The sequence below is a fragment of the Anser anser genome, assembly GCF_964211835.1.
Source record: "Anser anser genome assembly, chromosome: 2".
Classification (NCBI taxonomy): Eukaryota; Metazoa; Chordata; class Aves; order Anseriformes; family Anatidae; genus Anser; species Anser anser.
In genome coordinates, this window is record NC_139721.1 from 51,706,291 (window position 1) to 51,720,032 (window position 13,742).

At 40.7% G+C, this 13,742-nt stretch overlaps 1 protein-coding gene across 4 annotated transcripts in view; it reads right to left on the bottom strand.

The window, feature by feature from the left end:
- Positions 1 to 13,742, bottom strand: part of MYOM1 (myomesin 1) — an 80,602-nt gene that overhangs the window by 12,536 nt on the left and 54,324 nt on the right. For 2 of the 4 annotated variants that reach the window (XM_083821882.1, XM_083821883.1), the window contains 13 exons: positions 13,045 to 13,151; positions 12,882 to 12,926; positions 9,382 to 9,518; positions 8,231 to 8,375; positions 7,552 to 7,611; positions 7,228 to 7,295; positions 5,963 to 6,076; positions 5,197 to 5,284; positions 4,419 to 4,457; positions 4,220 to 4,325; positions 2,439 to 2,602; positions 1,208 to 1,244; positions 872 to 894 (listed from right to left, as the gene is read on the bottom strand). In XM_083821882.1, coding sequence (XP_083678008.1) covers positions 872 to 894; positions 1,208 to 1,244; positions 2,439 to 2,602; positions 4,220 to 4,325; positions 4,419 to 4,457; positions 5,197 to 5,284; positions 5,963 to 6,076; positions 7,228 to 7,295; positions 7,552 to 7,611; positions 8,231 to 8,375; positions 9,382 to 9,518; positions 12,882 to 12,926; positions 13,045 to 13,151 — 1,133 coding nt within the window. Of the gene's footprint in view, positions 1 to 871; positions 895 to 1,198; positions 1,245 to 2,438; positions 2,603 to 4,219; positions 4,326 to 4,418; positions 4,458 to 5,196; positions 5,285 to 5,962; positions 6,077 to 7,227; positions 7,296 to 7,551; positions 7,612 to 8,230; positions 8,376 to 9,381; positions 9,519 to 12,881; positions 12,927 to 13,044; positions 13,152 to 13,742 lie in introns of all 4 variants that reach the window. The other 2 variants (XR_014578836.1, XR_014578837.1) reach the window with 1 other exon arrangement.

The following is a 13,742-nucleotide window of genomic DNA, read 5'->3' on the forward strand; positions in this document are numbered from 1 at the left end:
TTTTCTGTGCCAGCCCTCTGTGACTCATGCAGAGTTAGAAATGAATTGCCCAGGGCAGGGCTGTTCCTGGTCCTTTCCTGCCATCCCAGCTGGAACTAGCAGGGATTGCTGTACATAGCCCAAACCCTTTCCATTTGGAGTCTGTGTCCAGTGAGGAGTTAGCTCAGATCCCTCTACACATTTTTCTCCACCAACTTTTCACACTCCGGTTATGCCCTAGTTTCTGTAGAGGTATGAAAGTCATCTGCACTGGGAGAATTTTTTGTTGTGCTACATTTCACCATGGATTTTTCTGTAAATAGGACAAATATTGAGCCGAATAATCCAAGCTGATGATTCCTTATGATGATTTATTCCTTAAGTAATTGTTACATACTTGTGTTTTAATTGTTCTTTTGAAATTGATACAAATGCAAAAGTACCAGGAGATTCAGGGATCTGTCATTAAGTTATGCAAAATCTTACCCACCTCTGTTTATAATGCAGAGCCATTTAACATTTTAGATAGTTCAAAACTAGCCGAGTGATTTCCTCCATCTTAGAAAACAGAGTGACTTTTGGGCAGAAAAACATGCATGGGAGATCTCAACAATAAATGTGAATTTCAGAGAAAGATAACCAGTGATGGGAACAGGAGCTTATTCTGGAAAAGTCCACATAACCCCTTCTTAAAGTGTCAGTAGCAGCAATGTGCAAAATGTTAAATCATGCTCCTTGCTTCCCCTTGGTGTAAGGTCAACTAGTTTTAGGATGCGCACAGGTATGTACATGTGCATACATGCCCTCTCTCTCCCAACACACAATTTCCTGTATAGGAAGAAAACCTTCATAAACAACTTATTACAATTATTGTCAAAGAAGGCCCACTTACTTTTCTCTGCAATCGCAGCTTGCCTGGAGTTGAAAGAAACAAAAAGAAAGTCCAATTTTATTTAAGGTTTACTTAGAGTAATGGAAAAATAGCTTGTCTTTTAAATTGCCTTAATCAGTTAAAGAAAATGCCTCTTGTCATTTGGCAATACTGCTTTTTCTTCATTACCTAACTGTTACATAAGCGTTATACCAAAGCAGTCACATGCAAAACTCCTACAGGCTTCTGTAGGACTAGGATTTGTTTCATAGGATATTTTTAGCTCCAGCAAAAACAAACAAATACCATTATTATTTTATGGGTGCCATTGGTGTATTTGGATTGCACAATACTTACTTTAGTCTCTGGAACTCAGCAAAGGCTTCATCAAATGCTTTGTAAAGAGAAAAGTTGATTTTAAAGGTAGGTTCAAAGATAGGCCACCCCAAGTGTTCATTTAAAATGCAGAAATTAATTTAAAATGTAGACGTCATTAAAGAAATACTCATGTATGGATACATGCTGTGATACTGTATAAGCCCTAAAATGCTGAATGGTTCAACTAATAAAGGCAGTCTTGTATATGGTAACTATTATATGTACATATGCATGCATAAACACAATTCTTTTTTATAGTAAAGGTCAAAAATTCACACAGAGTGATAGGAGAATGATAGGCTGAAATTACCTCACAAAACAGAGGAGGAAACCCAAAATATGACATTAAAGTCATCCAAACTTTTTTTGATCACAACCCCCTATTAGTAATACAATTTTGAGTACCCTCCATATGTGTATATGCATTTCTTTATAAATTATATACACATGCTACTGAAGTTCTTGTGTTTTTTTTCCTGCACCCCAGCAGATTGTCCTGTGTACCCCAATTTGCAGACCACTTGCTTATGATACAAGAGATTTATTTTTCCTAAGTGCTTTTCACACTTTTTCTCAAAAAAATGAGGATAGAGTAAAGAAGGAGCAACCCAGAGATGATTGTAAGGTTATCATCCTTACACAGGTCTTACAGGCCCAAAGCAAAGCTTTAGGGATGGGAAATGCTGGGGATGGAAAGCAGAAACTCAGAAGTAGTTAATCTGCTCCCTAGGTTCTGAGAGCTCTCTCAGAGTAAGAGCTTCCATCAGGCAATCGAATTAATTTTAGCTGTTCCCGTAACATTCCTTCATTGTGCTGATGAAAGGGACCAGTCTTGACATCTCTGAAGAATAAGGAGCCCTTTTATATCCATCAAAGAAATACAGTAGGAAAGTAACAGAACAAACTTGTCTCTCACTTCCTCCTCTGAATATTATTACTTGGAAGGGAGAGATACAGAAGGCATTCAGTGCTACAACTTGTGTCTAAAATTGCCAATCAATGCCAGCAGACCAAGGGTTTTGTAAGATAACTCAGAAACTGGGCTGACATCTCCCTAGGCAACTCCAAGGCAAACTGCAAGTTGATATTTGGATTGGGAAAAATTAACCTGATGCCCAAATGGTATCAGATTGATCCTGCTAGAGATGCTCCTTCCCTACCACAGTGTCATACCCACATGCAGGTGATATTAACAGCATGAATGTCCTACCTTGTCCAGAAAGATCCACCATCTTTTTGTGTGCAGTTTTACCATCAAAGAGTTCCATGGTGTATTTGCCTTTGTCTTGAGGAGTTGGCTCATTGATCTGCAGCCAGATCTGCTCCCCCGTGACACCAGTCTTCACTCTGTCTGTAAACCTAATCTGGGTGTCACTGAAAAATACAAAACAATGTCACCCCTTCGTTTTTACTGGAATATAAACAGGATTTGTTCCTGTTGAGTCACTCAGAACATCGCAGTTACTAAATGATTTCCAAGGTGCAATGGTATGCCATCATATTTTGAAGCTTTTGAAGCCAAATCATTGCTAAACTGTAGACCAAAGGGACAGCCTTGTTATGACAGTCTTCTTCTGTTCAATTTCCAGCTCTCCTCAAAGTTTGCAGAAAGGTTATGAACCTGAGTCATAGAAATATTATACAGATTTAAGACTCAGATGTCTGATGGGTAATACCTCAAATGTTCCTGTTCTCTCCTTAGCACAAGTTTTTTCTGCTTGAGCAAAGCAAAACTATATAGGGATGTACCTGCAAAAAAACACTTTTGTTACAAATGGTTTTTGCCTAGTTTGAAAGTTTTCTCATGTTCTGCTATGCTTTGGCTTTTACAGTTAAATATATTTTGACACAAATACAATTCCCACAAAAAATATCAATTTTCAGCTTCTTGGCTAAGCAGTTAATTGCTCTGGAAGAGGCAGAAGATATTTGTCAAATAAGCTGCTCATTTTCTTTTTATCTTTCAGCTGATAGCTTTGAATATGCTAGAGGGTCAAAGAGCAATTTGATGTGCTTCAAGATGAAATTAGCTTCTAAAAATTACATGGAGAAAAGAGAGAGACAAGAAGGAAGGGTAGAAAAAGAGAGAAAATGAAGGGAGAGAGAAAAAATCCAGGACAATTCATATTCACTTCTAGTTTTGTAATGCTTGGGACTCCTGGTTTTACCAGATCAAAATGTATGCCAGGAAAGAGGAAGACCTCAAACTGCTACCATATACACAGGAAGTGAAACAGCAAGAACATTAATAATAGATTTAAAATAAACTAAGTTATTTACTTTTCTGAGTTTTACAGTACAAGCTGTTTATGCTGACTGAAAATTCAAAGCTGTCTCATGGATTTGGATACACACAACTCCCATTAATTTTATGGGGAGCTGGGTATTCAAGTTCTTTGTAAGAGTCTCAGTTCTCCTGTCTGTCCTTGTTAGGCTCTTAGTGCTCACAGGAGGGCCTGTCTGGATTTTACTGCCTCAGGCACATGTGGAATCAATCTTGCTTTGCCTCCAAAACATGAACCCATGCATGAAGAGGATGTGCCCGTTTGACCCCGTTCCTGTGAATTATGGCTCCTAGACAAGCAGGCCTCCAGGCTAGGTATCTCCGAACCAGATGTGCTGGCCTCTAACAGAGCTTGTCAGTGCCATAGATCATACTCATGTTGCCCCTCAAAACTGGTTCAGAGGAAAATGCAGATCCCATTCGGAAGGTGGGAAGCCCTCTGAAGCAACACAGCCCTGACAACAGCACGTGGCATGGGACTATCGGTCTCACAGGAAAACAGCAGGAAGGCCCCATGCCACCAAGACCTAACTCTCCTGCTGGTTCCTTGTGGGTGCAGTTCTCTGAAACTAACTCTCACGTGAGAGAAGGACTCATGAGAGATGATGAAAAGACAGCTGGGCCCAGCCTGTCTCATACATCCACGTTCTTTCTGAGTCTACAAAAACCAAGCCGCACTGATATTTGCAAAGCTTTTGCATACTTACTTGTGCACCCAGCCTACCCTCAGATCCTCCACATAATAGGTGACGAAGGAGTACAGTCTGATACCCTCAGCTGTGCTCTGGATTTTCAGGTCTGTTGCAGATAAAGCTGCAAGAAGACCACATGTTTTTATGCAGCCATGCAGGCATTCATTGAGTGTCACAATGAGTCATTCATCTCAGAAGAGAATTAAAAGCTTACCAATCCTTCTGCATACTTCATTCATCAGATCCGCAAAAGCTGTGGAAACAAAATCCATAGACTAAACTCAGTGTCTCAGCATCTCAAGCACAGTCAATCATAGGCCAAGCACTGATTCTGAAATATTCTCCCCAGTAGGGTCCAAAAAGAAATCAGACCTACGTTAAAAAGTGTATTAGAAAGCTAAGTAACGCCAAAATGCAGCCTGTTATTCCACAGTTTCCAGACTTTAACCTGGATGAATACTGCTGCAGCTGAACTGAACTGTATTCTCTTTTTTACCCTGTAAATGACCATATTCATTTGGAATGCTAACCCGTCTGTGTACATTGCAATGGATATGATTTTTTTCCCACTTGCTTGGAAACTTAACTATAACTGAAATTTTAAAAACACAGTGGTCACAAGGAATGGAAAAGCCTCTAAATATAGTAATGACAAAACATTTTAAAAAGTGAGATCTTTTAAAATTATCTAGCTCTGTAATTTCTTTCTATAATTACAAACTTAAACTACTGCTGAGCCCCTGAGGAAACGTGTTATCATTTTGCTCAGCACCAGTCATCACATTCTCGCAAAATTATACAAGATCCCCATGCAATGAGGCGTATTCAAATACTACTTGTGCTAAACAATCTCTGCTTTTCTAATCAGATAATCTTATATACAGAAGGAACAAAACCACAGGAAGGAGACATATGCAGCTGTCTTTATTGCCTCGATCTTGCTTGCAGGATGTAGGCTGCATGGCTTACAGCATGCAGAAAGGGGCTCTGACCTTTGTCCGTAAGCTTTAGCTCACTGGTGTCCTTTCCTCTGTCGTCCTTCAGTATGACTTCGTAAGTGCCAGTGTCTTTCTTAGAAAACTGTAAAAACAGTATTCAGTACAGTTACTGTAGAAAAATCCAGATTTGTGTCCAGGCAAGCCTCATCCCATCCCCATCCCTGTCTCCCAGAAGGTGCCCGATGCCCAGGGCTGGGGCTCTCCTGGTGCCCCCCGTGCCCAGCTCCTGGCTGGGGTGGTGGGTCAGGGCCTGGCTGGGAGGTCCTGCTCTGATGGCCTCATCGTGGTCCCCAGCCCCCACAGGGCCTGGCACTTCTGCCCTTTCTCAGCCAGAGGAACGGAAGGCAAAGAGATTTAGTGGTTAATGCAGGTCACACCCTGTGTCTGCAGCAGAGCTGGGTAGGGACCGCAAGTCTCAAGTGCGTCTCTTGGGTGACTTTGAGAGGGCGGTCCTCTGGAAGCCCAAGTGACAAGCACTTCCCAAGTGCAAGTCACAACAGAGATGTGGTCTCATTCGGTTGTTAACTGACATGCAAAGGAAGTGACATGCTTATTATCTCTACTGTCATCATTTCCTGAAAATTTGAGTGAGCAGTTATAGATAGAAATTTATTTTAGCTAAAATATAGACGCCTCATGAGTTTTTCCGTTTTTAAAACCCACTTCCTATTTTGATTGTTCTGTTGAATATTAGATCATATCTTTCACCTGAATTCATAACACCGACTTCAGATTAGGGCTAGCAAAGACAGTCACTCACCTCCGATATCAGCAGAGTGCACACACCATCTTTAAAGTCATGTTCTTCATCTACCATTATCTCCCTGTCATCTTTGTACCATACAATGTGTGTTTCCTTCTTAATATTAGCCACCTAAAATGGATGAAAACCACATTGCAATTATTCTCTACATTTGGTCAGATGAACCCAGCATTGCATGGGTTAGCCTGCTTGAATCCTGGGTCAGCATACAAGAACAGCAAGCTTCACAACGTGTTTACAGTGAATTACAAGGATGCTCTTGGAGGCCTCTTTGTTAAAATAAAGGATGCAAGAGAGAAAATGGAAGGGATGAAGAGAGAGAGAAAAGTACTGTCAGCAGCTTTGGGAAAACCAGGGATCTAGTGAATTCTGCTCAAGGAATTTCTCCACACATAAGCAGCTCCCAAATCAGACAGTCCCTGAGCTCACAAGAATCCATCATTCCTATTGAGGTCCATTTTCCTGACTGGATGGAAGGAGGGATGAATGGATGGATGGGTGGATGGCAGACCTGAAGAAAAAATGTTTAAGCTATTTTCCAAGGTGTTTTGTCTGAAAAAAAAAAGAAAGAGCACAGGATGATTTGTTTTACCTCTGTTTGTGGTAATGGGGACACACAGAGGACTGGACGATAGCCCCAGCTCATTGCGGAGAGGTGACCAGAGAGCTGTCAGGGGATAACAACCTTATGGCCCAGAGGCAGGTGCTCTTTATCCCTTCAGAATAAATGTTACCTTCCTCCTACCCTGCTCCTGTGCCAGTCTCTATCTTAAATGCCTGAATTAGGAAGCTGTACAGGCACATCTAACAGGTCCCTGAATACCAGTGGCGAAACACAAGGAGTGTGTAACAAAGAGTCCCCTTCTTGATGGATTTTTTGCAGAAGGCCTCTCTTTCTATTTCCAGCACAGTAACCAACACATTGCTCTTTGTTCAGATACTGTATTTCTGTAAAGAAAGCAGAGCTTATTAATCATACTGCAGGAGGGCAATCCATTTGTTTTTCACCACCATCTTCTCCTTTATCAATTTTTGAGCTGCTTTTTGCTGGACAGAAAGGAGTTTTGCCTAAGTCTCCGACTATCTACAGTCACCCCAGCATGATTAGCCCGTGTGCTTTCAGTCTATTCCACTACTCAATATGCAGTTGGGAATAAAAAACCAAAGACTGTCTTTAGTTCTTTTCTTCCCTCAGCATCTAAGCAGCAGTAGGACAAAGTGCTTCTTTGAACATTATACTTATTCTTTTCCTTCCCCCTTACCTTGCATTTCAACATCACGTTACAGTCATCGGTAACTTCCCATCCCAGCTTATCCACAAAATGAGGACCTGTTTGAAATTACAGATATTTTTCTTTAAAAAATGGCATCAGTGGTATTCATGATACAAAAACAAAGGCAAATGTGTTTTTCTTGACAATAATACTGTTATGTTTTAAAGTGTTTATTTTTCCCATTTTTCCTTCAAAAGGCAAGCAACTACACAACAGAATAAAAACATCTATTTTAATTTAGCACATTAATATAAACAAATTCTCATACTTAACAAACTAACACGTGATTCTTATCAATATTCTTATTATCACCTTGTTTTCTGTGCCACTCTTTTCTCTGGAATTCTGCTTCATCCTTCAGCTTCTTGAATACTAGAAATTAAAACCAGCAACATATATGAGGTTAAACAACATGTGTTATTTGTGCAGTACTGTAACAGGCACAGCTCTGTCCCTTGGAGGCCAATAAGAACCCTATGATGTGGTCAAATTTTCTCTCAGCAACTTAATACTGAACATTTCCAAGGGTCAGAAGCTGATTACAGCTAACCCAACTTCCCAAGCTGCTTGCAGCCATCAGGGATTTAACACATCACTCTGAAGAAGTGTAATCCCCCATCATGCAATCGCTTTCCACTCCCAGGAGGAAGGCAAACAGGAGCGGCAGCAGAACTGGCAAGCAGTGGCAATGCAAAGAGGTGCAGATGTGTGTTCCTGGCTGAACAGGCATTTTACAAGGGGAATTTTCATTGCATCCATAGAAAAGCAAACCTTGATAGCCTCCAATATTTTACATTTCTATAACATTTCGCTTTCCTCTGGGCACTTAAAAATTATCAGTTCACACACATGGTCTGTTTTATCTGAGGCAGGCAAATGCTGTGACATGAACATTTATTAGAACTAAAATGGGAAAACAGTAGAAAGTTAAGATGACAACCAACCCCGATGTAATTTTTTCCAGCCTTCTGCACAGTATAGATTAGCTTACCATCACCAATGAGCACCAGACTGGACTGATTGGTTGCTTTTCCATCCTGCAGCTGGAAAGTGTAAGTCCCTTCATCCTTGTCCTCAAGTTTATCCATAATCATTTCAACAAGGCCAGTCTTCTGGTCCACCTTCATTTTATATTTCTTCAGGAATGGAAAGTAAAGCAACAGTTAACAGATATCAGAATCAGAGAATATTTGGCAAACATTGCTTCATATCTTTAGGTGAAATTCTGTTTTCTTTAGTCAGATTCCCACTATTTCTAGCTCCAGCTCTATACATGTAAACTAATAAGAAATCTGACAAGGATGGAAGCATGTGAAAATCCTGTTCTGTGGTGAGCGTTGTGTTCTTTTTCATTATTAAGGTTTAGATTTGCACCTCTTCAGAACATTGTCATCTATGAGACAATATTTATATAAATTTTTGTGTAGAGTGAATCATCATAGAATTTCCTGAGTTGGAAGGGACCAACAAGGATCATCGAGTCCAACTCCTGGGTCCCCAAAGGACCACCCAAAAATCAGACCACGTGTCTGAGAGCATTGTCCAAACCTTCTTGAACTCCAGCGGGCTCAGTGCCATGACCACTTCCCTAGGGAGTCTAGAGAAGCTCTGTCCTTGCCTTCTAACTGCGATCAGTATTGCAACAAAAGCATGACGCATCCTGTCTTCATAAGTAACAAGCTCTGCTACTGCAAACAACCACTTGGGAATTTTCCCTTGGTGTAATAAATTCCTCCAAACAGCAAAGTGATGTGTGAAGTGACCACAAGGGCCATAGATAAGCCATAGATAAAAGACATGGGATGAATCTGGGCAACTGCAGTGACTTCTTGAAGACCACAGGAGTTACTTACCTGTGACTACCTCACTGCAGGAACTCTTATGGTATCCATTAGTTAACAGAACATGTGGTACTCACAAAGGTGGCAGGAAGTCATTTAATTCCACATTATAAACTGCATCCACTAGAATTCAGCTGGAGCTGAAAACTATGGACAAAGTCTTCCTAGTGATGTTTTTGATGAAATATGCCATTTATCACAAAAATGCACTAGCATGGAACACTAGTTGGAAGCGTATTGGAGACATTAACACTCATTGGTTATAAACATGCAAACATCTGTAAGCAATGAAAAGCCTTACCTCTCCATTAAAAATCTCCTTATCATTAAATACAAAGTTGGCCTTTGCATTGCCAGACAGTTTTTCAGCTTGCAACCAGAACCTCACTTCTCCTTTTTCCAAAATTTCCACTGCCAGCTCAGAGACAAGTGGAACAGCTACAAAGAAGAAAGACAAGAATGAAGCATATACTTTGCCTGTGCCCCAACAACTATCTTCTTCTGTAAAAGCCACGTCTTTCTTTCAGCTAATGTATGCAAGGTGACTAGCTTATGACAGCTCTTCATACAGCTGGAATACCTCTCCACCCACATGTACACAGGGTGACAGGCAAGATTGCATCATTTGATCTTTCTATCACTAGGTCTGAACAGAGCAGAAACACTGATAAGTTGAGTTGTGCTGGGGCTCCTCCATTCTAATACAAGGCCAAAGGTAAACTGTAAGCATCTCTGCAGCATGATGTGAGCCTGTATAGGGCAGACACGTCTTTAATGAGTCGCTTAACAATGTTATTTTAAGGCAGGGAATTGACTCAGTGGAAAAACAACAACAACAACAAACAAGCACAAAGGCAGATCAGAAAGTCAGCTGGTGAATTGCAGGCTGGGAGACTTTTATAAGTACTTTGATCTTTGCGGAGTGGAACCTTTATCTCCAGAATACACGAAGTATCACAACATACCCCAAATCTCCCCAGTACATTTTGTTTACGTATGAATAATGGAAATCCTGACATATAGAACAATTCCTTGTGTAAGCAGGAAAAAATAATCCTGTAAAGAGTACTCTACTGTAGCTAACTGTAGGGCTTTTAAACTTTTCCTTGTTCTTGTTAGTAAAAGTCCTCTGTGTGCCTTCACTTTAAATTCTTGTTAAGAGATTTTAATCAGCAACATTAAATACAGGCATTTAGACTCTGATATTTGGGCACATTGCTCATTTTTTTTAATTACCATCATTTTAGCTGTCCTAGTGGATGCTCAAGTTTCCAAAACCTCATACTCTTAGGAGCACGTATGCTATATATGAACCCCAACCTCCACTTTCACAGCAATGTAAAGTCTGCATTGCAAGGGTGTAACCGAGGAGAGCGTACAAACACATTGCAAAATGCTTGATTATGTGGTGTGGTGATGGGTGTCAACCTACACCTTCTCCCAGACAAATCACAGGACGGGGTTGTTTATTTAACTTCATGTGTGAAAAGCCTAGCTGCAGCAGGAGAGGACTGGGACTGGGGTAGTTTTCTGGCATCTCTCATCTTCCTGTTTTCACCACCCTAAACAACAGGGTGCCTTCTGGAGCAGAGCTGCCATTCTACCCTGCTGTCAATCCCAGGTAGTAGCCACGTGTGAGGTCTCCCTGTGTCTTCCTTTCATATGGGCACCCCTTCCATGCACCTATACTTTTCCACACTCATGTACATTTTGGTGGTACAGAACATATCTTTGGTGAAAATAAAGCTTCTGGGAGGTGAGGCAACAGTCCCAGGGGAAAAAAATAAATATGAAAAAGACATGGGCATAACCTGGAAGAGAAAAAAAAATGGTTAAAAAGGAGTTGTGGGGGAAAGCGGTACCAAAAGGGACCAGGTTATGAGTGTGCCCCAGCAGTGGAAATGGTACTTGTGAAGCTTCCTTCCCTCCTGCATTGCTTGAGAGAAACAAAAGGAATCTCGGGAGCTGCATGATTTCTCAGAACAAAGCGCCTGAAATGCTACAGGAGTCTCAGAAGCAACAGGATGAGGATGAGAATAGATATCAGGCTGCACTGCTTTTGTTTCACTGTCAGCTCCATGGCAATGTTAAACTCCCAGTTGATTTGCATGTAATTAACTATTAATATCTTAGTCTAAAATGGGAGAGAGGAAAATATCTCAGGAACTGTTCAAGAAGGGGCTGAAAGGATGTAAAAGCTTTATATTTTGGGAAAAGGCCATTCACTCCGCAGTCCAAAGGAATCAGAGAGATCCATGTAACAGTATTCCACAAGCAAAAGACTTATTTAAAAAAAATAAATTCCATTTTACTAAACACCAACTGAGTGACTTCAGGGATTTTCCAGCCATCATACTTACAAGGTTTTACGTCTTATTTGTATAGCATCACAAATTACCATGTGCAACTAGACTGAAGTTAGACAATCTGTGTGTTTTTTATTTTGTTTTGTTTTGTTTTGTTTTTTTGAGGTCTACAGGGCCTAGGATGGCCAAAGCAAGAAAAGCAGTTTTCTCCTTGAAACATTACAATACATTCTGCAGTAATCTCTTTTTTTTTTTTTTTTGGTCTGTTTTTCCATGAAGTTCGTGCACAGCTGGGAGCATACTGACACCGAAAACACATTAAAAACCCAACTCCCCAGTCTTGTCCTGAGGAACTTATTTCGTGACATTAGTTATTAACACAGAGTGTGGAAGAGCACTCAGTGGGGAAGGGTTGGGGCGAGTGACAGCAATAAGGGGTTGTGATGACTAACGCTCGCCCTGAAGACCTGATGAAGAGGAAACGTCTGGGAGGAGCAGGAGTAAAGAAAGGGGTGCTTGGGCTGTCATTAGGCCATCAAAAGTTGGTACGATATGCTGGGAAGAGCAGAGCTGAAGTGGAAAAGGCAGAGAGGGAAATGAGAAAGAGAGATGATGCGTGCAGAAAGACAGGCAATGTCTGCAGCCGAGTTTGACTGGCCTGGGAGGCACAATGTGGGCTGAGCTGGCTGAGGTGCCAGCAGCACAAGCACAAAGCTGAAGATATTAAAACCCAGGCAAGAACAGTAGTGTCTGGAACAAAGCACAAGAGATGGTAGTGGCAGGAGATGAGACAAGGCTTAGATCTCATCACGTTGTGTGTAATAGGATTCTTTCTACAATTCAATTTATTATTTTCTTCAGTTATTCAAGTCACATTCCACTGAAAATAACAGGGTTGTACTACAGCCAGGATATCATAAAGGTATAAGAGTTCTGTGGACATGACAAAAATATCCTTCCAAGCAAAAAGAAAGGTGCTATTATTATCAAGTATTACAGAAAAGAGGGAGGAATTTCAGCTGAAAAATTCTGTACATATATATATATATCATTAGAGCTGAATTTACTACAGTTGCTTGTTCTCTTAGCCTTTCTTTTAACTTCTGTTAACTTCAGTTGGGGTGAAGTTAGAGGGGCAGAGAATTTTTCAAACTCAGGTTTTCAAATCAGCTTAGGCATTCTGAGTAAGTAAAAAAAGCTGCATGGCAGAAGAAATAAAGCCATTGGGATACTTATTTTCAATCTAATATAGAGACTTAGTATATACTTAGACCAGCAGCCTGCAAAAGAAGAGGAAGAACAAGAGCAATACACAAACGTACTGAGAGAAAAAAGAAAAGAAAAAAAAAAAAAAGGAATCTTAGATTTTCAGTTCAAAAACACTTTCACTTGAAATTACTGTAGCAGTTTCACAATCTGATGCTGGCAGGAGCTTTGTGATACATACCCGTGCGCATGCAAATCTCTCCCCTACAGACATGCTTGATTCACTTACTTGGGAATTTGTGTTCATGGCTCAGAGCAAGCAGACGTTTCATTTCTGCAAAAGACATGAAAAAAGATAGGTGTGCATACCTTATGGATATGAGAGACACAGCAGCAGGAAAAAACAGAAGTGAAAGCAAAACAGGCATGCTTAATAGACATTGTGTATCTACCTTCTTCATCAATTGTGTAGCTTGATGAAACTCCATCAGTGTCTGTAACAACACAGGAGTAAATTCCCAAGTCATCTTCTCCAAGATCCTTAAAGGTTGCTTTTGACCTTTAGAAAAAATGAAACATTTTGACAAAAAGGTGAGATCAGTCTGAACCAAGCTCCTTTTTATAACACACAATAAAAATAAACTTTTTTAAGCTTTTGCTCTGACTAAAAGGCAAATACAGGGGTCCTGACCAAAATAAACCAGGGTGAGCCCTACCACGTGTGGTACAAATGGCGATGGCACAGCCAGTACATCTGGACTAAGAGGAATCGGTTACTAAAGCAAAGAGAGAAGGGAGATCCAGGAGCATCCATGAGACCATAAGAGTAAAGGCTGACCAATTGCCTCTGCTGCACAACCTCTGCACAACCTACACAACCTCTCCAGGAAGCTGAATAAGCTCTCAGGTAGTGCCAACAGTACTGGAGCTAGCCAAAGCTAGCTCACTCATACTTAAAAGCATTTGTCAGGTCTTTCGTGAGTGTGGAAGGATACTGTAAGTGCAGGCTGATTCAATTTTCATATGCAATACCAAGAGTGGTATGACCCACCATTTCTTCCCCTGTGGTTTCTATAGCTGTAAGAGCACATAGCTTCATAGGCTCCACCTGTGCATTTGCTATTTCTTCCTTTTTGAAAAATGCCTGAAG